Source organism: Macrosteles quadrilineatus, unplaced genomic scaffold (genome assembly GCF_028750875.1).
Source record: "Macrosteles quadrilineatus isolate MER2022 unplaced genomic scaffold, UCM_ALF_1.0 Scaffold_2__2_contigs__length_208266976, whole genome shotgun sequence".
Taxonomy (NCBI): Eukaryota; Metazoa; Arthropoda; class Insecta; order Hemiptera; family Cicadellidae; genus Macrosteles; species Macrosteles quadrilineatus.
The window spans coordinates 151,832,308-151,858,399 of record NW_026542595.1 but is presented as its reverse complement, the minus strand read 5'-3'; the positions used below and the strand labels follow the sequence as shown (position 1 = coordinate 151,858,399).

The 26,092-nt window shown below is 31.8% G+C and overlaps 2 protein-coding genes across 3 annotated transcripts in view; one reads left to right on the top strand and one right to left on the bottom strand.

Annotated features, from left to right (window-relative positions):
- The window catches only part of LOC128986232 (collagen alpha-2(IV) chain-like), a 61,715-nt gene extending 46,423 nt beyond the window's left edge, over positions 1-15,292 (bottom strand). For both annotated transcript variants that reach the window (XM_054406468.1, XM_054406469.1), the window contains exon 1: positions 15,222-15,292. In XM_054406468.1, coding sequence (XP_054262443.1) covers positions 15,222-15,257 — 36 coding nt within the window. In that variant the 5' untranslated portion in view covers positions 15,258-15,292. The remainder of the gene's footprint in view (positions 1-15,221) is intronic.
- LOC128986233 (peritrophin-1-like) lies at positions 1,369-7,398 on the top strand. The gene is made up of 5 exons (XM_054406470.1): positions 1,369-1,447; positions 2,323-2,517; positions 2,987-3,166; positions 3,508-3,675; positions 7,087-7,398. The coding sequence occupies exons 1-4, from the start codon at positions 1,406-1,408 to the stop codon at positions 3,670-3,672; spliced, it is 582 nt and encodes a 193-aa protein (XP_054262445.1). The 5' UTR covers positions 1,369-1,405; the 3' UTR covers positions 3,673-3,675; positions 7,087-7,398.
- Positions 15,293-26,092: the final 10,800 nt, after the last annotated feature.

Sequence of the window (26,092 nt, the reverse complement as noted above, 5' to 3'; positions counted from 1 at the left end):
TATTAAGTCACCTTGTTCAATTAATTGTTGTTAAATGACCACGTGTGCTAAATTAGGTGTATTTCATTATTCATACGCGTTGAGCATTTTCTCCTTTTTCATTATATGCTCCTGGAAATAGATTTTTATTCCACTTGTTTCAAGTCTTTTTATTACACAAAATGGAGGTAAGGCTGCCTAAAGAAGTGTTTAAGTGAACAAATTCACAAACGTCCACACCCAGTAATATCAATATTTATTTGGAATGTTTGCGTAACGAAAATCCTTAACCTCCGTTTGTTTACTACGACAACTGTTTTTGATTCGATTTCAATTTGCATTTCGCCACAATGACAATATAGCCTATTCTTTATACGTATGATGTGGTATATGTAATTACTCAAAAGTTGATTGTGGAAAACGTATTCTTACTATCTTTAAAAATGCGTTTGTTACAAACACTATTGCAGCAACAACAGAGTAAAGTTTTTATGATGTGTCAAATAAAGGTAATTGCCTTTATGTGGCTTTTTTAATTACCTTCATTAGGCTATTTACCATAATTTTACGTACAATGTCTTTGTAAAATTATGAAATGAACTCATTCAAGTCGTTAATCTAGTATCACCCCTACATTGATTCATAGGTTTTATAAGCTTGGACTATTTCAATATCCAATTAATATTCAATGTTATAAGTAAAAATATTTGATGGGCTCTACTTACAACCGGATTTCATGTTAAATTTTGTGTGTTAATAATTAAGAATGCACTTTTAATCCGTACGTGGCTAAGAGACTTCCTCTTATCGCACATTAAGGACGAAAATTTCTATAATTTACTCCGAAAATAGTAGTGTTTTCATCCGATATACGAAGTACCTTCTTAGGCCAGTCTTACTATTCCAATGTTTGAGACCATTTTCGGTCCTAAAGAGAGAGTTACAGGAAACATTTACCGTACTCACCACAGTCTGGCCTGTTGGAACCAGAGATGGCAAAACCAACGTTACATGGCAACACTGGTAAACGCATGCTTGAGTTATTACAAGCTTCTTAAAGAAAAATGAAAATTTCGAAATGTTTTCTTTCATTTTTTTGTCTCCGATCCTACAGTATTTCCAATAAGTTGACTTCCCATTACAGTATGAATAACCAAAGAGAAACTGTAATAAAAAGTGACATTACTTTAATTATTAAAGTTCATACCTATGTGAATAAAATTGTAATCTTTTTATAGTTTTTAATAATTGCGTTTCACTATTACAAATGCAAACTGCCTTATTGCATGGTTTACTGTTTTAATATTACTTAAACAATAAGGCAATTCATCAAAACTAATTAATATCAAGATTTATGTGGACGGTTTATTATCTTGGAAATATATACAAGAAATAACTCCTGGCTATAGCTCATATTATATTATACATGAGTTTCATTTCAGTGTTTTTAATTTTTCTTGAACTACAGGTAAGTTGTTCTGAATGTTTATTTTATATTATATTATATTATTAATGTTTAAGAATATGTATTTATACAAAAATCTGTTTTATTAGGTTTTAGTTATGAGAGTAGAAATATTACGTTCTCGAAAGGGATTTTTTCCTATTGATATTATTAAGATAAAAACAACTTTCTATGAAGACAGTTATAAAGTAATGTATAAAGTATATAACTAATGTTGTATCAAAATAGATTATAAATGATTAAGATTATAAAGCGGATTTTTTTACTATTATATAAATTGGAATGAACTATTCCCTAAAATAAAAGACAGTAAAAAAACTAGAAAAGTTTATGCAAAAATCGTAATGCTTTGGGACAGAGTGTTGTTTTTTATCCTCGAATCGTGTTAGCTGTATTCCTTAGCAGAACAACACCAACGAATACAAATGCATTAACACAATAAACATTTTGATATATAGTCAATCTACCGAGGTAACGGAACGCATGCAAAAACAACTACAATCCAAACAACATAAATTTCAATAATCTCAACACTAACAACAACCACACTGAACACACACTGACCACATTACTTATCCGCAAATCCTAAAAACTTTACATCACTAGTGGCTGCGACAGATTTTAAATCACTATTTCGTAGGGAAATGAATTTTCTTCTTATATTACGCTCTCGTCTAAGATTCTAGTAAAAAAAAGACTCAGTCTGCTCACCAACCAATGGGAAGAGTATTTCAATCTGGCAAAAAGAATAGTATCGACGATTCACACTTAAAAGTTAATTGTCCTTCGAGCCTTTTCAACCACCAATTTTCTTACTACCAATAATATAACAATATTACCGGCAAGAGTAAGTGGAGAATGACTTGATATAATTTCAGGGGCTGGAGGGTGGTCCTCCCAAGACGTGCCCTGATGGTAAGTATTTCCCGGACCCTGACGAATGCCGTGTGTTCTACCAGTGTGACCGAGGAAGACCTGTAAGGAAGTTCTGTGGACCCGGGACAGTGTTCAACCCCAAGTCCTGGGTCTGCGACTGGCCATACAATGTGGACTGTGGTGCCTCACATGAAACGGTACTCTTTTATATACATAGGTTGTCTTCTGGTATAGTTTAATTGGGGTTAAAGGTTTTTATGTATTGGAGCACTCCATTTAAAAGACTTAACGTGAAAAATTAGAAAACAAGTAAAATTGTACCGATATTGTTTAAATTTATATTCACCGAGAACAAATACTACCGAACACTTAACCATGATACGTTTATGTTCGTAACACTCTCGTTTATTATGAAGACACGAAAACTTTCCGAATTTGTTCATAAAATTGTACAAATGTGTTGATTTCAATGTGGGCCCTAATCTTCAATATTCCATTAAACTACGTTTATGTTCTTCGTAGTATCAAGATTAAGTTATTTTTCAACCACTCTATGATAATATTTAATCCAAGTGAAAGAGCAAGATTAAGCAGCTGGCCATTTGTTTAGTCTGCAAGTTTGCTGCCAACATTTCAAATAATTCAATCTAACCTGTATATTTCCAGAGTACAAAAAGTCCCAACCAGTGTAAAGACGGATTTGACTACCCAGACCCCGTAACATGTCCAAGTAAGGTATTCTACCAATGTATTGGGAAAGAGAAAATCCAGCAAACGTGCAAACACTGGTTAGTTTTCAACCCGAAGAAATGCAAATGTGACAAGCCCACAAACATCAAGTGTCAGGTATGACAGCATTATTGGATTAATATAGAAAAAGTTATTTATATAATTATTCGCACTATTATTAGTAGTTAGAGTCCTGCATTTTATATTCTTCATTAATAAACGATTTTAATTTTGACTGTTCAATTATTCAATGAATTTTCTGAAAGAAAATGACTCAAATGACTACTGTGTATGCACTTTTTATTTTTTAGGTAATTGAAACGTGTTCTTTATCCTAAAACGTATATTTTGTTTTAACTTATGATGAAAAATGGCTGAACTAATTCCTAAAACCACACTCAAATCTATAACACGCAATGTAAATTTGATAATTTAGTACGGTTTTTAATTTTTTCTAGGATGCGCCAAGTAAATGTGAAAGAAAAATTGTTCCTACCCCTACTACTCCTGGTATACTTTGGAGTACTACTTTTGATCCTAAGGACTACGAGGAGCCTAGTACACCTAGTCCAAGTGAAGAACCTGAGGATTACGATGATGATGAATACTACGAGGATGAGTAAAATGTACAGTATTTCATGTAAAGATTTACTACATTTATTAAACGAGTAATTTAGTTCCGGTAAACAGATCACATTTAGATATATGCCAATTAGATTATGTGCTGTAAATACCCTGAAAATGGCTGAAATAAATACCTAATAATATAATTTATATTATAAAATATTTTCCAGTTTCTCCCAATATAGTTAACTTGTTATAAAATACAGTGTAGTAAACAAATAAAAGAACCATTGAATGTAATTTCTATTAACTATTCTGTAAGAAGCAGTAGGCCTACCACAACATCATGTTTCCTGGATAGTAGTGCCATCCCTAAAATAATAATCCTAAAATAAAAACCCATGTTGTACAACAAAAGTTATCGTTGCAGTATTAACGGTTGCATATTAAAATGTGTAAATAGGTACAAATCTTAAAAAGATTGAAATGCCGCTTTCTGTATTGCTGAACTTGGTATGTATTTTTTAATAAACAAACTCTAACAACGCAGTTACTGCTCAGAACCACTTTAACATTCTGGGATAGAATAATGGATCAGTCTTCCAATTAAAATCATAAAATTGATCACGGGGTAAGATTCCGATGAGTTATACATTTAAAAACGGGGTTGTATACATTCTTATATTTACTCTCTTTTCCACAAACATATTTGGGAAGTAATTATTAAACTGTTAAAACTAGAATTCAATCTCTCAAGTATCAGATTTAAATATTGTAGAACCATAGTCTGCACTCTTAGTTAATTGTCCAAACGTTTAAAAAGAAATATTTTTCGCCTTTCTATGACCGATATGTGTTGCTCGCATACACATTGCCATAAGGATTTTTTTTATTTTACACGGAAGTTTAAAATGGGAAAATCTCCTTTTATTTTATGGGCAATGATAATTATTTTTTGGAGTTTGAAAAAAACTTCCTCCATTGTCCAATATGGTGACCGACTTTAAAATTGTCAATGGAACATCCTGTGTTCCATACACTATTTTGGGGTAATATAGTACAGTAAAAATCTGTTTTGACTAAAATAGAGAACAATATGTTGTTGCATTATTTATTTATTTATTTATTGTACAAAACCGCATCATGAAAATTAGTTAAATTAAGTAGCGCCGTGGTAGATTGAGACATCGGGGTACTGCAAAAACACCAGCCAGGCTGTCTGAAGATAAGGCTGATATACCCGTTTCCCGTCCGGAACATTAGAACCCATATGCGGATATATCCGTCTCCCGTCCACAAAGGGTTATGATTACCGAAATATTTGGGGTTTTATCAATACACACCACGTCCTTTTTTGCCACGTTAATTTAGTTATGTTACTTTAGTTAATTTAGTTAATTTAGTTACTTAATATAAGTAATAAGAAAATTTTTTGGGTTATACAATTTTGGCACTTCGATTTATTTTATGCGTCTGGTTTTTTTATCGTCGTCATACGGATATTTAGTTATTTTTTTTACACAATACATTGATATACAACTGGAAACAAGCCAAGTACTTTCTATGAAGATGCTGTATTTGAAACGAAATTTGTAAGCTTAAATCTCTACATTGTGAGCTAACACTAGCCATTACAACACCCATCATAATTTGATTCCAATTGCGAGTGACGATTTCATCAATGGCTTACTGAAGAACGACACGTCTACAGAGAAACAATAGTGATGCTTTGTACATTATAGGTCAAAAGGTGATACAGATACAATAGTCTCTTAATGTAACTTTATACGTTGAGCTATTCTGCTTTCACCTATACCTTTTGATGGTTTCGTTTCTATGAGTCAAATACAAGGATTAGATATCGCCCATTTAGGTAAGGAATCATTCTAATCGACCTGAAAATAGAATCGTAATTCTGATGAGTCGTGTATGATCAATGTTTCTCTTATGAGATCAAGGATGCAGACCCGATTCAGTTTCCATCAATGGGTAGTTCACCATTACTTCTTTGCGAATTATTCTGGAAGGACGATAGTTGAAATACATGTACAGCACTCATTCGGAACGAACCTTTTACGAGTCTACTTTAAGCTTGGCCTTCAAATTTAGAGAGTTTTCGGTGGTTCTATAAAATGTTTGTGGATTATTTCTTTAACACACAGTCAACACATTATCAATTGGGAACTTAATATTTTGCTTTTAAATATGACGATAGTTCGCTTTATTGCATATATCTACAAAGCTACAACGCTAAAAGGTAATCATATAGGTTACTGAAAGTGTGTGGCATATAGAGTATATATGTAAATACTTAGTCATACGACTTATTGACAATTATTAGAGACAACTCAATGCAATTTCAGTCTGATTTTAAAGTGAATAGGTTACGAAATTAATGTGTATTAGATAACATTACGTATCATAATGTATATTACGTATGAAAATATATGGTTTCAAATTGCATTGGCAGAGATTGAACTTTCTGTAAAGCCTCGGCATATAATATAAAAGAAAGTTGCCTTTATAGAATCAGATGGCGTCTAAATGCACTGAGAAAGTGCCTCAGCGGTTCTATTTGGCTCTGAGGTTTATGTAAGACACTTCACGACACCGTGACTATGAATTGTACGTCATAAGTGTGAGTGAGTGCGTGTGTGTGTACGTGTATAGGTGTATGTGTGTGCTTGAGTACGTCACGACTAAATGTATAGATCACCTTTCAACAGATTTCTCAAGCTGTATGCTATGCCCGTTTGACTCGACACCGCAAATAAAAATATGTTTTGGCATTGGTGGTTATTTTATAATTATAAAAATATATATAAACGACTTCGTACGTTGTAGGTTAGTTTATCTCTATGAAGTCGGGTGAAAATAAAATATAAGACATTGTAGAGATAAGAAGCCATAAAGGACTGTTATTTTGAGAAATCCTTTACTAATAATGCTAAACCTAGAGACGTAAATCCCTAAATCTTAATGTAAGATTCCGAATAGGTTAGGTTGTAGAACCAAATCAAAATTGTTGTATATGAATCAACATACTTTGCCGTAAAGTATTAAATATTTTAGAGCTATTAGACCACAGCTAGGAATATAAAATAGCAAAATCACTTGTCTATCAGTGTCAAAAACGATTTTAAATGGGAATCATAAGCATCACCGTTCAAATTAACTCGGAAATAGACAAATATTCCCCCTTTCACTTTTAATTAACTTGATTACCCCGGATTCCATTTACACCTTTGTAAATAACTAAATGAGACGAGTCACACAAATATCATCTATGTTAGACAAATTATGCATTTCATAACATGGTTATGGTGTGGTTTACATTTGTGGATGTTTGCGTATTTCCATTAACATTCACCAGGAAAATATTTACTTTACATCAAGTTAAAGTAGCCTAGTTGTTTAAGTGTTTAGATACGATAGCTTATTAAAAAATTGTTTGATACTTTTTCACTTTTCAGACAGTTTTTACAAGTATGTTATGGATTGCTGTCATCGAGTCAAGCCATCAAATAATTATAACACAAGGTTCGTTTTGGATGGTCATCTTCTCTAGCGTGTAAAATAAACAAGACAAGATAAAAAAACAAAAAAATGTGACCAAATCAAACTGAATAATCTATAAACATATTCTCAACCTATAGCAATAGATTGCTAAAGTCGTGGTAAATCGTTGGGCGGATAGTGACTACAAAGATGCATTTTACCAAACATCAAGTATATGTAACTCAAAACATATGTATAGGCAAAGAATATATAGTTTTTCACATTTCCTTCTCCTTGATTGAATTCACAGAAATCCTACTTAAAATGTGTAGACATACTCAACCCCTTCGACGAATATTCTATGCCAACAAGAGTCACTAAATCAACGCTAACTGTACCTTGATGTATCCCCAAGACCATCGCTTAGTGACTCAACGCAAGTCAAACAATGACTCACATGAATTAATTACTAACATCTCCAAATGCTCAAAAAGACTCCAGTCACACGCGTTAACCGTCAATACGTAGTAATCGCAACAATAACACTTGTGCCCAGAAGCGTGTGACTTGCGGAATTGGTCGTGTAAAGCTTTGTTGGAGGATAGAACTCCCAGAAGCATTGTTGGAGTGTTGGCGAATCTTCAGAGCATTGTTGGATAGCTCAAGTAGAGCCGTTATTTGACACCGTCTTGACAGGTCACGTGTTTATTGTGGCCATCTCAAAGTTCACGTATGTCGCGGGTCGATGGCTCCGATGAAAGGATGAACGACAATAACCTTCTCATTGTGGTAGGAAACTCGCGGACAATTGGCAATCACGTTTTGTTTCTTGCACTTGATGATCGGAGCCGCTTATGCTTTGATGATCAATTAATCAGTTGTTCTTTGGTTGGTAATTAATTAGTGAGGTTTGTACTAAAGATGGTCCCTGGTGATTTCAATTATGGTGAAGTGGTACTTACCGTTGCACCCGTACAATTGGACTGTTGTGGAGCTGCAGTCAATAAACGGTACAAGAGAAAATACCTTGTCACGACACTGAAATGTCTAGGATGTGGTAGTAGTCTTTGTGTTTAACAAGGGTTTTATTGGTAATCCATACAGCGAGCGTTTTATCACAGTAAAATTTAGAATTCATTTTATACACTCTACATTGAATTAATATTCATTCAAACAAATATAATCATGAATACTATACATTTAATTATAAAGCAGAGAAAGCGAAATTTTATTGTACTATGGTTCTCTCGTCTATCATTTTTAGTTGAAGCTAACTGAATTTTTTAACTTGTTTAGTATAACTCCAATGAAGATTGTTGATACAAAATCAACTTTAGTTTCCAGCACAATTCAATTGACCGACTTACAGGACAAGGTAAGCTTGTTAGTTGAATCACAGTTCCGATCCCCAGTTTATTTCGTTGTATAAGGGAGTAATGTTGTTATATTGTTCTGATACAATACGATTTATCCACAGAGGCATGGCTAAACTTATTTCCTCTATTAATTAAATTGTTCTAGTGGCTCTTACTATTAACCATGTAGGCCTATGATGTGTACAACAGTGACCTAACTTAACTTAGTATGTGACTATGGCTTGTATAATTTAGCTGATTTTTATACACTTAATCTAATTTTTGGATTAAAATACATATGAATTCTGAAGAAAATAAAGGGAGACATATTTTATCTATTGTTACATAGTCTACTTGAAGCCGTTTAAACAGTAGGTTTTACCGTAGTGGGACGTCTCCTCTTAGCATGTATTTCTTAGTAGTATTTATGAAATTAATAGAGTTTACGAAAGTTTTCGTTTTAGGTCTGACATTTCAATGCTTACGTCTTCATATTAGTGGATAGTTCTAGAATAATAAATGAGGAGATTCGAAGCCCTGGTCTTTTTACTAGCTTCGAAATAAACTCGCTCAAGCGTTGTATGATAAAACACATTCGGAACTGATATTGTCCTTGACAATAAAATAAGAAGGCTACTTCTTATATCCAAAGGAAACTATTTTACTAAACATTGTCTTCACCTGATCCAGAGAATTCAAAAAAATATTTCTATGAGGTATTAAATTTAATTCATCGTTACAGCCACCCGTCATCCATACACTTTACAGTATATGACGTCATAGAGAGATACTCCTGTCTAAGGACCGCTACAAGTGGGGGTCAGCAGCTGAGTGACCTTGGTGATGACCTACTGAGACCGGAGCGTCTGCCGCGCGCGCACACACGCACACTACCGTCTAATTATTCACGCACGCCGCATTACGTCAGCACCATTCACTTTCATCGGTGTACCACAAGGCAGCACTCTTGGTCCTCGCGCCTTTCTCACTTATCGCTCTGCTAATCCCCAATTGTTCACCGTGCAGTCGACCTCAACCCGTTGGCAACAGTGATGTTTAGTTAAATGTGATTACAGTTTGGATTAGTTGAATTTCTGTAGATGGTTGGGTATGTTCTGTTATGTGCCAGTATTTAAATTAAATACTCCTGAAATCCTTTTGTAAATCATTCCACATTAGAATAAGTATTTTTAATGTTCTGCGAACCCCTAGTACTTTCCAAATCATTAGATACTTCTGTAAATTATCATAACTGTGACTTGTTCAAGTGAACAAATGTTGATGTAACTCTTGGATTTTCTGTAATTGTAATTACACACCGACAATCAAAATACACTGAGCTAGCGTATACCCGAATCAATTAACTAATGTAGATAATAATTACAATAAAGCAATGTGCCAAGTTTGCCGACTAGATAGTCTGAATTCTCGACGGTTCGATATTTTGCTTTTAGGCCGATGGAGGTAAAATACTCAGATAAACCCGTAATTATAAGAGATGAAATCCTCTGAAAAATTATAAAACTCGATGTAATTATTTTAACGTACGACATACATTCGTTTCTTTTGTAATGCTGAATAAAATAACGTGACAAAGTTTGTTCATATGGTTGAAAGACACCCTGTACATAATATTGTTTGTAGAAAACCGACAATCCGAATGGGTGTCAACAAAACGTAAATTAACCGTTTCCTAAAAATTACTCCTTCAATTTGGTCATAAAGTGCAAGTGACAATGCAGTAAACTATAACCATGTATTATAGGTTTCGTGTCTAGAACTCATAAATAAGGTTGAAGAGGTTTCAAGTATGGTGTAAAAAATATTGCAATACTGTAAATGATTTCTGGTGTTCCCGAGACATAAACTACCCCAGATGTTAACGCCTTTGTGCAGACTGTGGGAGTTTGTGATACGACAAAAGCTTAGATTTACAACTTGTGAAACGTGAACATTGAATACGCAGGATATGGAAAGCTTTTAGCAGAAACTGTTGTACAATTGCAATACATTTTCTAATAAATTTTATTGAAGAAAAACTAGTGTTATACAACTTTAAACTAATCATTGTGTATTTTATCCAAATATGAAACCAAATTCAGTAAGATTTTTACCTGTTTTCTTTTTTCAAAACAATACAAGATCAATAATCAACACATTTTAAATGCAGGAGTAATAGTCTTTTCCCCGTTTTTTTACAGTGTGCCTAATGGTGCATAATTATATTCATTCTAATTAAGACTCCTTTTAAAAATCTGAAAACCTCTTCCTTTGCGATAGACGAGTTAAGAATATTAACAAGGACCTTGATATAGTGAAATAAATACCGGGGGTTTGATTAGGAATGAATGCCGTTTCGCTTTGCCAGTGTGTTGTTTGCAGTTTTATTTTATTTCATTACTTTTATTTTTTTGTGTGTATTATTATTCAATATTAACTTAATATTGCTTATTTCAGATTTACTGCAGAAACATGTATTTTACAAGCCAAACAAATTTCACTTGTACTTTTCAAACACTTATTCGGTGATACGCCAATCAAAAACTATAACTATTACAAACACTCTCTTCAAATACTAAAAAGTTATATTCCCTTGATAGAATTTTTACTTGATATGCACGTGAAGCTAATAAATCTTTAAAACATATTCATAATTTGGCACGTGTTTCAATCATCAGAGTATAAACAAATTAAGAAACCAATTGAATTAATAATTTGCCATCGGGCCTATGCAATCTTGCGTTTAATAGCTGTTTTAACATAAAAGGTGACTGGCCCGGGCAGATTACAAGGGGTGAACTTTGATAAGGCTGGCGCTTGACGTGAAATTACACCTTGCATCGCTTGAATGTTAACGAGACATGCGGTTGGTCCGGTAACTGAGAGGCTACATGGCGAGTGTCAAGGCCTGCTAACAACTTAAGTTATTGGTTGACATTTTGATCGGGGCGGTAAAATAAATAATCATGATGAAACATTGATACTATGAAAAAGATTAAATATCAAACCAAAACTAGGTTTGACGAATTTTATTTTATTTCAAACATTAATGAACAAGTTAAATTTGTCTCAAGATCACTTTTTTTATAAAGATTAATAATGAAATAAAGTATTTGGTGACTGATTGGTTGAAATGTTTAACAGATGGTCAATGTTTCCTAAACTCGTCCAGAGAAAAATCAGTTGTCTTTATAGTTTGAATCTTTGTCCACCTCTAGGTTTATTTGGTTATCTGATTTGTGATAAATTACTTTAGTCGCTGTCTCAAAAATTGTGGTAATGATACCAGTCAAATAAAACATTTGTTTGCATAAATCCATCTTCTTAGAATTATTCTAGTTCCATACACCATTTTAAGTATCAAAATTCTGCCATGGAGTTTGTATTGTAACCGAAAAATTAAAGTGATTCTAGTTCAGGATCGTACGATGGCTAATTTGTAATCACTTTACCTCGAAACCTTTTTAGAAATATTACAAATAACTAAGGTCGTAAATATTAAATTCCCCCCAAAAAACATTGATGTAAACACTTATTATTTTTAAATTATACTTCAGCGGAAATATAATTTGTTCCCACTGAAAGTAACGAGTATAAAATGTTACTCAAACACGTATTATTCTGAAGTCACAAACAACTCCATAGGGACAAAACAACAAAACCTGCAGTAGCGCCGAGCGTTGATGTCTTGCCTACCCTCCTGGTACTTAACTATTGCGCGTCCACTACCCGTATAACCGCTGGGTTACCACAGCCAGCACAACAATGCTTATTGTTAACTTTATGCTGATAAGTGTTTTGTTAACACCCCGCTAGTACAAGGTTACCTCGCTTGGTTTCATGGGTTACGTCGTCGCCGTTGTCTTAACCATTGACTATAAAGTTAATAGTAGATATTTCAACGGACAGCTATTCTCAATGTGAAACAAATTAACAGGGAGTTTAGTGGTCTTAAAGTGAGTAATAATAAATCTAGTCGAACGTCAATATGGGTGTTGGATAAAGTAAATGTAATGATTAGTCCGTCTGTAGGTTATATGCATTTCTATTTAAAACTAGCTGTATAACATTTTTTTAAATAACTCTTTAAAAGCCCTTTTAAAAAAGTCCACTAGTTTTTGGATTAGTGATTGGATTGTTATTACTTGTTTTATATTGTAAATACCGATGCTTAAATTGATCTATATAAAAGTAATATTTTAACTTATTAAAATTTGGTTCACAAACTATTTGTTATACTTTGTATAAAATTATCTATTTTAAAAACATATTAAATTCCTTTTACAGTCATAATGATTTAAAGTATGCCTATTTCTTAAAATGGATAATTTACCCATAATTGCGGAGAAGGTAGCGGCAAATAAAATAAGTTAAGAAAATGTATGAATGTTTTACTATTTATTTTATTTTCAATTTACTACCCAGAAAAATATTTTATAAATTTAACCAATAATTGCTGAATTATTTGACGCCCCAATAAGGTACTTTCACGTTTCAAACAACAATAAAAATGTAAGCAACGCTGTAAAACCTTTTAGCAATTTTACACACTCATCACTTTATCAAAACCCACTCTCAAACTCAAGCTGTCATTGGCACCTACAACAAAGTTTATCTTCTTACATTAATGTGCCTTGTTGAATCACACGCTGTTTTGGCGGAAACTGGTTGTCGTCAATCCACTAAACCAAGTCAAATCCTCTCTCACACACTGACAGACTCACACACTCACATAATGACAGAACGATCCCACAGTTGTTAGCGTTTAGGTCAGTTCTCAGCCGTTATGCGTATCATGACGGAATTTGTTGATTGTTGCCAACTCAACTGAATAAACGTGCCAGGATTAGGGCCACTAGAGACCCACTGTTGTTTTCTTATTCAACCGGTCTTAGAGAATATCGTTTAAAATATAGACCCTTCAAGTGTTTCTACGTGGTAAACAATTTTTACCTTTACGTCATTATAATTATAATGAGTGTTATTTTATTCATCTGGATTTATTTTATTTTGATTTTCTAAGCTTCTATTGAAGTGATAACCGTTTAAATTGGTCAATTTATAAAATAGCAATCAATCATAAAGTTGATGCTGAGAGCAGTAAGAAAGTTTACTAACTTTTTCAATGCCATTATCTTGCTCCCAAAATATCTTTTTAGAAGTGTTGATATAACATTATGAATTATAATTTCGAAGACCCATGTGGGTATCTCACGCGCTGAAGACCCACAAACTGATAGCACAGGCTACGATCATGTGCTATGTATGTCCGATTGTACACATCACTTCATCAAAAGCCACACTCAAACACAGCTGTGATTGACGTTAATAGAAACGATTATTCCTTAAAATTAGCTATGGTTAGGAAATTTGAATTTGATCTCTATTCGGGGTGGTGAAACCTGTCCTTTTGTTCACAACATAACGAAATACTACAACCATAATATTGCTATTAAACCTTAAAATCAGTAACAGTAAAAAAGAATTGTCTGTCTTTTTGAAATTGTTGTGTATTTTACTTATTATTTTTTTACACTTTAATATATAACTAAAATAGACTAGACTTTTGTAATACTGATCTATATTTATTTTTATTAAAAACCAAATTAGTTTGCAGAATTAATTGTAAAACATAATAATAAGGTATCCGCTGTCACACTTACTGTACTTATCAAGCTGATAAAAATAATTGAATACAAAATGTACTTTTAAGTGTAAATTGCTCGATTCAATTTGATATTATTACCACAAAGCGGAATCTAAATAAATTCAGTCGTCAATTTCGTATAAACCTGTTTATAATAACAATATTTACTCTCACAAAGAGCTTTAAAAGAGTGTAATACCATGGATTATCACGATTGATTTGTTTTTATTACATTTCAAATCAAACATGTTGTATTCATACGAAGCCATGTTTACATGCATGAGTGTATTTTAATGAGACCGATTTCTCTCTGCGATAAAGTAGCATTTTATCCCAAAAGCCTTTTGGTAAAATAACTCGTTCCTTTTTACGCTTGTCAAAGTCACTTTATGAGCGAAACTATTTAATATTAAAATGTTGAGCTTTACGAGCAGTTTATTTCATTAAATTCTGCAAAAAACTAAATAATTTTGTTTATTGAAACATAAATGATTATAACAACTCATACTCGGTAATGAAACCTTCCTGAATGAATTGATAATTTTGATAAAAAAAAACCTGATAATCAGCATACTTTATACCACGAACTGTAGTCACATTTAATATTTCGTATATTGATGGATAAAAATTATATGGTTTACTATCATGACCTTTTCAACAGGACTTACATGTAAATATTTTTAGTCGATTCTTGTTTTGTTATATAATTTTAATGTCCTTTTTAGACTATAAAATTGTTAATATTTTGAGTTTAGGTTTTAATTGATTGTAATACAGTATAACTTATACAGTATAACTTAGAATTTACATCATCAAATGGCAAGCCCTGTCTTTCATGTGTTATTTCTCAAAATCCAACTGAAATTGTTAAGAACCATTGCCTCATTAGCTATTACAGTACCAACCTAAAATATTTTAAAAATCACATTTACATTAAATTTGTGATTTTTCAAAATGCATTAATATTCACACCAATACAAGAATGATTTAAGTTTAATTGAGTGTGTGTTTTATAATGTAAATATTCGTATTTGAATCCAACTATCAACTTTTTATTCAATACTTCGCCGAACTTTAAATTTAAAGAAAAAATTAACCTTGAACTTACCACCAAAGCGACCCTCACCACGAAGATGGTCGCCATGTTTTCAATCTCTCAGAATACCATCTCACACTCACACACGGCCAAGACTGCGTAAGGGGCAGAGCCCCCCGCCATTTATAAGCTCGGGGAGCATCTTCAGGGCCGGGGGCGCGGTCTCGGAGGGGGATATTCCAGGGGGACGGGGGACCGCGAAGAAGAGTCAGTGTGCTGGCGCGCCGGCCGGCGGCAGGTACAAACTGCACCTGATGACGGCGCAAGTCTACGAAACGTCGACCAACTCCCTCCCTGTTACCACGGAATAGAGATTGCTGTTACTTATTAAATGTTAGTGTTTAAATATTATTAGTATTAAATAAACACATGTAATTTTAATTTGAAAATAGATTTTCGTCTATTTATCAAAATTGAATATTGTTTAACATGCCAATTTCTTAGATCTCCAGTATGTGAACTAGTATGCCTTTAGTAATACACCTTTACTGGAAATAAAATAATTGGAAAATGGTGTTAAATACATATTGAATTATTTATAACACAAGTTAAATGATGAGATACAAGCCCGAAATTAAAGTACAGTAGTATCACAAATGAAATATACTCAATATTATAATCTTACGTTATTATTAAGGAATTTAATTGTAAGTCGATATTAACCATTGCATAAACCCCTTTTAACGTCACGTAAAAATAATTTCATAATTAATTGAATTTATAATTCTTTTACAAATTGAATCGTTTAAATAACAGCCTTTTTTAGTAGCAGAACTTATCGTTGAATAGTTGGAGTTTGATCGACTTTCAAATGATTTGTGTATGATATCTATTGTATAATTATACAATTATAACAGCTATAATTGAATATTTACAAATCCAAAATTCCTAGATGGTTAATTACATATTGGTAAATACCTGAGATCCACGAATCATCTGTACACCTCAAGGTTAAAGTTATATTCAAGGATTCCAAACTATACTGCAACGTTCAAATCACGATATATAATTTTTAATATGAATATTGCCATGACTCCTCGTATATGTTCCGCACAAATTTCCTTCAACACATTTCATGGTCAAAACCATCGTATTTTTAGGATAAACTGAAAACTTTGTAGTCATAACCATAAAGATGATTTGTTAAATCTGTATTACCTATGCATTTTTAACTTATCCACAGAATTGTGTGTTTTACACCACAGAATTTTGTAAAAGTAAAACGTCTGATAAATGTTCTTATAGTAAAAGGTTTTGATGAAAAATTAGAAGAACTAATCCGTTTGTAGTAACAGATATTTTGTTAATGCTTCAGAGTGACAAGTGTTTTATTTTATTTAGCTTTAAAATTTGAAATCTGACAGTGACGTCAAAAGATGAGGTGGTCTTTGAGTGGCAGCATTCTCTGTCACTGGAACAGACAGCATCATAACCACGATATCAAAATTCTGTATCGGTTCCGTTTTATCAAAACATTAATTCTAATAATATCTATATTCAACATTATTTTAACTTAATATTATTTTCAAATTTTATTTTACATTCATTTGTTACAAATAAAATAACAAGGAAGGTATGGGGGCTTAACAATATAGAGTGTACATAGTATGCCTACAACCATTACTGTTAGTAAACTATATTAAAATTAGGTCATTCTTTGAGTGTGTAAGGTAAAGATTTACTTTTAAAAATCTTAATATTACTATAAACTTATTTCGTTAACAATACTATGATTCAAACATGCTATTCCTCTTTATTAGTTCAACGAAAATCAAAGTGTTCAGAAGAAAACTGAATTTTAATTAAATCTGACGGTGTTCAGTAGAAATATATTTGTTTCTTGATCATCAAGTTTTCTATCAATGCAAAGGATGTACGTCCTAGTTGGCCCGTATAACTTCTTTAGATATATCTATCCGTTTATTGATCACAATATTTCCATAAATTCTGTCCATTTTCCAATACAAGAGACTATTGATTCAATGACTGCAAGGTGACCCGAGAAAAAGAGGCTTGAAAATCACTCCCGTGCCTCATGGTGAATTTGTGATGAGCTACCACTGTTCTGGTTTATATTTCATTGTTCTAAAAGTGATAAGCTATCAACGTACGGATGTTTCATTTGTAGCTTCGTTAGTCCATCTGATGGGTTGACTTAAGTTATATGATCCAGTTTAAAATTGAGGAAAAGTCCTCGGGATAAGAAATTTTGTTAACTGTCAATATTTTTTGTATAGAATCTTTTAACAGCATATATTTAAACATCCTGACTCATAATTATGACACATGAAGTTATCGAAAAAGAAATTTTCTTCACAAATTTATAAGGAAAAATCTAGATAAACATGAGTACAAGGTTTTGAGAGATCAGAAATATTTCCTTAGTCTACTATTATTTTGGCATTTGGTGGCATGGTTTTCTCTGCAACGTAGATAAGTAAACCCCTTATTTTTACTGACAGTGTAAGCCTATAGAGGCAACTACGTTCACTTTGTTAGAATTTTGTAAACGCAACCTCTAATGAGTTGATTTAACGTTTTTCAATACACGCTTTAATTTAATACATCACATAGGTACGATTCAGGCTTTCTGTGAATTGTTAGATAATAGAATTGTAAGAATATAAAATATAATTGGTTTTCCAATAGACAAAAGAAATATTTAATATGCACACGATCTTTATTTTGAAAAAAAAAGATGCAAGGTATTGTTACCATTCACAGGAAGGCCCCTTAAGATTCAAGATATACTGTACTGAGAAAAATAAAAATCGAATTTTAGTTGGCAACGCCCTCAAAGTGCACTCTGATTTAATTTCAAAGATACTTAAATATTCCTGGAAATGATCAGAGGAATTTTGGTTTGAAAGCTTCGTGAAACACCAATTTCATATAGGTTGGTAATTATAATTGTATTTTTAAGGATCTGTCCTTTCTTTGGCTTACATTAGAATTTGATTTTGTTCTTGTAAATATATTTCCTTCTAGAATTAGTGCTACCGGTAGTATGAATAAAAATAATATTTACGTTCGAACATTTTACTTTAGTGTAATTCTGAAAAAGCATTTACGTTTTCAACTAATACAGGTTGATATTACCTATTTGCTCAAAACGATCACTTGGCGGTGCGAGTGCGATACGATGACGAGTGTTTTTTTTTTTTTTTAAGTTGCATATGTTCAAGTAGAAAATATCTTGCTAATCCCTAATGTGGAGTTCGTAAAAAATATAAATAAATACACGGGAAATACATATGAATACAACACACATTTGTGGTCAAACTACCATTAAGTAATCGTTTTGACAGAAAACCTTTAATATGAACCTATATTAGCTCATTCAGACGATCCAGAAGCCATTCCCTCATACATTTTTAAGTATTGATGGTATTTGAGTTGTCTGAGAACAGAACATTTTAATATAAGTATTTTCACCTTTAATAACTTGAAACAAGTTCACCTTCGTCAGTTGACGTAGTAGCTAAATATTATTAGTTAACTCCTTGTTGCTTAGTGGGTGGTTATAATACATGCATTAGAGAAATCAAAGTTTTATTGCTAATAAAGTCAACATTCCTATTATTCTTCAGTTAAATCCTATCAGTAAAAAAACCGTTACATTTGAATAATGAAGACGGAAACAGATGTATCTATTCGCTAACCTCTTTAGTGACACTTCTATCTAAATCTCCGGAGTAAATTGGCACTTCCTAATCCTAGATTGACCTTATACTTCAGAGATTGACCCTGAATAGCCTCAACCGGCTCTTCTATGATAGAGCATCAAAGCTATCCTATTAATGGGCCGATATTGCTCAATAACTGCATTAGCCAGGAATGATAACTTAATATTCGGACAGATGTCAGGAATCTCCCGTTATTTTATAGTTGGGCAACTGACCGGGCCTAGGCGCTAACACCCACACGTCCCAATGCAGCGTTCTTCTCATTTGGAAGGCAGTGATAGGTGCCATAGTCTTTTGGCGATATGTTTTTCTGAGCGATAATTTTTAATGGTTAATGTGGCAAATTTAATTTACTTTTCGGATCTTGTGATAAAAAAAACTGTTGAAAGTTATAACTCTCCGATGATGTTTTCTGTACCAATATTAATAATCTGAAGTAACATGTATCATAACATAACTTTTCCAGTCCCAAACAATACTATTCCTGTCCTAGATAATAGTTTTTGTGCTACAAAACAAATATATCTTTCCAAACACACCTTGTGACTAGTAGTGTACTATTGTGTTTTTTAAATATGGTTTAAGGTTTTTTCCTCAGGGTAATTGTAGAAGCTATGTCAATTAAAAAGCTATGTCGAATGGTATTTTCAATTTTATCACTGTAATATACATCCACATCAAATGTTATGGCAACAATCTGTAAGGTAGCATGAATTAGAATGCTAATATCCCTGTTTCAGCAAACCTGCAAGCTAGGTGACTTTCCAGCTGCTTGAGAAAAATAGTATGTATTATTTAGTGACTTAATCAATATTAACATTTTATATGGATTTCATCTCTATATTGCGTAACCATAAGTCATTTTTGAAAATTCAATAATGCTAGGCATATAAGTGTGTTTGTTCTCATGAGTTATGTGATGATTTGAGATATTGACAAAACAAAAGCCAACTTTGACGTAAGAGCAGATTGGTGTTATAAGCAACTTACAACTTAATTAGATCCTGTAAATGAGTCGTAGCTATTTCACAACCTCTAATGTTGTTGATAGGACAGTTAAGAACTTTTAGAATTTCAAACTGAGAATAAGAACGAGACTGAATTGGCAAGGTAGCTATAGTTTTTAAAGTAGCTTATGCTTTTTACAATAATCTAATATGCACTTTTAACATCTATATCAGACGTAAAACTAAAATTGTAATAGTATTAGAGCATTTATATAGAAAATATTTCTAGCTTTTTCAACTATCTAAATCAAATAATACACTTTTATCAGCCAAGTTTACTTAAGGCGATAATAATTATTAACAAAACCGAGAATTCTAATGAAGTGTTTTAAAAACATGTATGTAATAACTAATTTATTAGATTAATGATACGTATTTATAACTTTTTACTTCACGAGAAGGCAAGCTTTGTAATTTTTTGCAATCTACTAAATAAAAATTCTCAGAGATTTTCCAATACATTTTCTATTTCCAATATTGAATTTCCCAATGGAGTTTATAGAGAATTCAATGTCATCCTGCAAACTTTACTTTGATCTTGTTCTTAAAATACATCCTTTGACAAGCTAGTCAACATATGGTATCAGATAAACATGTTGTTAGGAAAGTATTCTTTCTCCTTTAAAAATTGTATTTGATACATATCAAGATAAGTAATTTTAAAGTGAAATAATTCATATTTATTTAATTAAAAATTGTATAGTCAATTCTGTGTCTGATATGAATAACATGAGGCAAAACGAATGATTTTTACGTAAGTATATCTCTACCCACTGGAGATTGGTATATTCTTGTTTTAAGGTATAGTGCCACCTTCCGGTTCGGAAATAACGTAGGTTTTTAAATTGGCAGCAGCTAACGTTGATTTAAAAAATGCATTAGTTTCCAAAATAAGGTATGTACATATTTCAAATTTACGTATTTATTTCATTACAAGCTAAAAGACCTATGTTTAGGTGATTCTAAACAATCATGTTATCACTAAAGCTTTTCACATCCATTATACGTATTTATCAACAATATGAATGATTATACTAATACGCACGATCTACATCCCTATTATCACTTATAAGCAAGCCCTACAATTATATTGAATTTTTTCAAAGCACTAAAAATTCATATAAAAACGGTCCATTTTTCCTTTTTTACGTTTTGATGGCAAAGAAAGAATCAAATGCTGTAGGCTAAATGCAAACGATATCCTAGTATTCTGTGTTTTTTTGTGATCATTACCGTTTTAATATCTTTATTTAAATGCGAGATATTTAATGACAAAGTTGTGTGTTAGAATTTAACTATTTGTGTTGCTTTAAACAATCAGACTTTATGTGGAGGTCTTTGGTGTCTATTTAACCATATATCTAAACATACACTGTTTAGTGTTGTACCAAATTGAAGTGCATTCAATGTACCTCGGGTTTAACATTGGTCCAACATATTTCTTTACTCTATTTTATATTAATGTTCCTAGAATAATATTGCATTCGAAATGCATTGAGCTTTGTTTAGGTACTACCATTGACTATATATACCTATATATACCTGTAGATATTTATAATCAATGGTACTACTGTTGAAACAGTTGAACATTGTTTATAAGTACACAGCATGTATTTTGTGTTCGTCCTTGCTTTGATTGTTTTTCAACTTAACCGTGGCCGTACACTGTCGAAATATGACCACTCATTAAAACAATTAATAGTTAGGAAATCATTCAAAATGTTGTATTGCGTATTGATGTATTGTGTTGTATAGCTATTTGTCATGTTGTTAATTTTAACGACATCCTTGTACTTAATGAAAAAAATGCGATTTAATAACAAACTTCTTGATATGAAATCAAATATTTGAAAAATTAAATAATGTCTATACATGAGAACGGACGAAACTTATTTCAATAGTTATCAGTGTAGATAAGGTGTTGTATAGTTAATTAATAATAACCACAATTTTCGTTTACGTTATTCTAGCTTTACCGAGTAGAAATACTTCTTAAAAACAAAATAACAAACAATTTACTGTACAGAAATAACCGTTTTCCCATTTTAGAAGGGATTTTCAATTTAGCATTGATCATAAGAGAACAAACAAATCGCGCAGGAATTTCTTTCAAATTAATATCAAAATAATGGAGGTAAGAATTTTCATTAGGAATCTTCCGATTCACTAATTGCTTTCTTGTTTGATTTGGAGATTCCAGATTTCAATATTAATTTTTAAATGCCTCCCAGTATTTTATGGACACTGTTTTAAATATGTTTAAATTCACACCCCCCCCCCCCTTGTTACAGGGATCAAATAAAATTAGATATTTTACAGACATATAAAATTAACTAGTATATTAAGCATTTTAAACAAATATGCCAATTTATTTTTTTAATTGTAAATTTTAGAACTGCTTTCATAGTACTGTCAATTCATTAAATAAAACATATTCATTTTGTAAATGACCCTTAAAATCATTGAAACTCAAACTGGTTCTTTTTCGTTAATACACTACCACTACTTTTTATTGCAATTGCAATATTTTTAACAGTTACCATAGTCTATGAATAATATCAATTATAAAATGAATCTATTCTAAACCAAGTAAACTTGCTGATTTTGAAAAAAAATTCTTGTAGTAAATAAACGGAATTGCAATAAAAAAGTAGTAGTAGTGAATTAACGGAAAAGGACTTTCATACTTTTGTATAGAATCTACAGGTAAAAACCGTGTACTTTTTATGTTTTTTGTGACTTAAAACATTTCCGTATTTATAAGGATAGTAATCAATGGTACATTTAATCTCCTCCTTTCATTTACTCTGTGTAATATCCTAAACTCATTGAGAAATATATTCCAGTATATTAACGAAAAGGTTTGTTTTATAAATCAACCACACACAAACCTTTAATAACGGCAAATCTAGTTTGCGGTTAGATGGATGAGGAACAGAAGGATGGGTAAAATCAATGGTTGGGTTTGTCAAGCCAAATTACTTTATCGCTTCTATTAAAGCGCCAGCTGTAATTGTATTTCATAGCGAGTTTAATTATTCCTTTGAATAGTTCAGTGAACTTCGTTATTTAGAGTCGATAATTATTTTGTAATTAGTATATTGCGATAACTCTATCCTAAATTGTAATTTTTGATAACTGCTCAGCATATCATCCGTATTATATGTGTGTAGCACATGTCCTTAGTATTTTTAAATTATTGACCTCATAAATAAATTTTATATTTATAGTCAGCTTTATGCTGTTGTCATATTTAAAAGCGCAACACTTCAAAATGGTTTTACCTATTTTGTTGTGGTGCAATGTATATGAAGTTTTAGAAATAACAGCTGTTTAGAGGGTATATAAACAATTAATTGTTGTGTGCAGGGACTTCAAATTCATTCATTTGAATTTGCACTATTTTCTTTCACAAAGACGAGGAATAAAAAAGAATTTGGAAAGATTATAGCTATTTTTAGTAGGGCAATTGTTTTGAGGTTTCAAACTTAACAGTATGAAACTGTTTTTTTTTTCTTACAAAAATGTCAACATCAAGGTACAAGGTATATGCACGTTTTTCACACAAGAACTAAAATGGAAAATTTTATATACATATTATGTAACAGCAAATTTTTTAATGGTACAAACGTTGTTTAAAGGCATTGAATATTCTCATTGACTTTATGATTCAATGAAACTTGAGTTTCCGTAGATCGCATGTTGCATCATCTTAAAACAGTTAACTTGCACGCTAATAAACAACAATAAAGGCAAATTGGTGTCATAAATTTAACGATGTAACGGCGCACAACCATAAAAGACTATTTCGGAGGTCTGGCAGTTGTTTTGTTTGATTGATGAGCTCGGGGATTTACAAATGACGCTTTCGTACCCAGTTTGTTTCTTGAAATTACTTTAAAATCGTAAACAAATTTATCTCAAAGTATCGGTTTGATTTTAAATGCAAACCGTTAGTAAAAACTATTTCCTAGTTGAGCGCTTAAAATAATATTTTCAAAACGATTTGAAACTGCTATTCAAATTAATTCTTAGTGTTTTGAATTAAAAGGCCTTTTCCACTCTTCCTTGAATAAATTCATGATCGCTCATGGATTTTTGTATCAAATTTTACACTGAAATGTTTATTGTAGTGTATTCCACCTACCTATTTCCTTTTTAGTTATTACTGTGAATTAAATATTCGCTTTTGCAAATAAAAGTTTCAGTCTCACCAACAAATCTTTGTGTCCAAAAGTGTATATTTGCTGTTTCTGTAATCTAATTCTAATTAAAGTATTCCTTCACATTTTCGTAAATTGCAACCTATTGTATATTTATTAACTTATACAACTGTGTTGTTTTTAAACATTTTTATAAATATTAACCTGACCATTAGCACACATTACAACATATTTAACGTCATGTACGATGTTTTGTTGGTTAAATACGAATTGTATATTAATTAGTTTTTGATTATCGTCGCTCCATCACCACCAATTCGAAGAAAAATTCTATAGACGGTTATCAAATGAAACAGAAACAAGTCCATAAAACAACATATTTACCACATTTTTTGATATTATTCCTTACACATAAGAAAAGTGTCTGCAGGTTGTCCTTCTATAAACCTAGAAGTAAAGAAGTAAGCTTGAAGAGTTGTAGGATTTGATCGAGTGAGTGATGTGAATCCATTAAAGAAGCTAGAACATCATGACTAGAATATCTTATGTGGCTTTACTTTGTACCTAAGACAATATAAGGCTGGATTGTGCTTTGTGTGTTTTCTCTTTGACCTTTTGCTATAAATAGACAGAAACACAATGTTTTGTGCAATCCTTGGGGGAAAAATAAAATTTAAACGTTTATAGAATTTTCTTTGGCAAGTTCCATCTCTTTCATACTACATCAAAAAGAACATCATTGTACGTCATAAAAAACAATGTAGTTAGTTTGTATACTTATTTTACTATCTATACACCATTCAATACATCGCTCTGTATTTCTAGATCTAAATAGCTTTTTCTTAAACATTTTAACAGCTTTAGTTATTATTTTTTTAGTATCTAGTATTAAAGCACATTTTCAAGCCACTTACATCAGTATAATATAATAAATATTATTATTTAATATTACTTAAACTTTTTAAAAACCGCATGGATATTTCTCATTCAATTTTCTCTCTGAAGAACACTTCCATCATGATCCATCATTGTGGCTTGGCAAGGGAATCCTTTAATTTAAAAGTGTCCAAAATGAAAGTCTGTGATAACCATAGAAAAAGTATGATCCACAAACGTATTTTAAAACGAAAATCTCTTAGAAGATGAGTGGACTTCTGCAATATTTTACTACTTTCTTTTGAATACTAATATTTATAATAATGTTTCTTTATAATAATAAAATCCTACTCATTAACTGTGCTGTCATAAAATTTTGCTACATTTTGGGTAATGAAGAAAGATGTTTTCTCATTTCTCAAAGGAGTTATTCCCTTTGAGCTCGGACATGGCTGGTTACTTTCTTTTTTTTTCTAAAGCACAATAAGATTTAAATACAAAGAGAGTTTGCAAAGAGTTTGCTTTTAAGAAGACTTTATAAAAACATGTCCTTGAATAAATCTAAGAGACACTCTACATCACTGCATATATATTTCAATTATTACATAGGTTAAGAAAATATATACTATCGTTAAACTGAATGTTGGCGTACCAACAGTATAATATACTCTAAGATATGTCTAATTTTTATGTTCTTTCTTACACATTTTTAAAGTAGAATGTACTTAGTTAAACTTTAAATAAAAATATACGATTAATCAAACAGAAATACTGAAGCGTGGCTATCGTTGGAAATTAATTTGTTTTACAATTACTTTTAAATTAATACAATTTTAAGCTCTGACCCGAAATGGAAAACTTTAATCAGAACGAGGCACATCCAAGCGTTGGCTTCAGGCATTAGCGTGAGAGCCAAGCGAAGCTGGGCGGTGTGTGTGATGGGCGTTCTAAACCTGAGATACAGTCTTGTCTTAATTTGGCTCCAGACCAGTTAATAAAAGTTCATTCTATTTGTCCAAAATTTTGTTAATTCCTGAGTGTTATTAAATTTCCCTTCTTCTATGGTTCTTTCAACCTGCAGAGGTGATGGGGCGAATAAACTGAGCCTGTTTAGGACTTCAACTGTTTTCAATGTGGTATGTAGCAGTATA

Excerpts from the sequence above, each read along its gene's own strand:
- LOC128986233 (XM_054406470.1), top strand. The coding sequence starts at position 1,406 with ATGAGTTTCATTTCAGTGTTTTTAATTTTTCTTGAACTACAG. Across the intron at positions 1,448-2,322 it reads TAATTTTTCTTGAACTACAG|GGGCTGGAGGGTGGTCCTCC; the intron begins GTAAGTTGTTCT and ends ATATAATTTCAG. Across the intron at positions 3,167-3,507 it reads CCACAAACATCAAGTGTCAG|GATGCGCCAAGTAAATGTGA; the intron begins GTATGACAGCAT and ends AATTTTTTCTAG.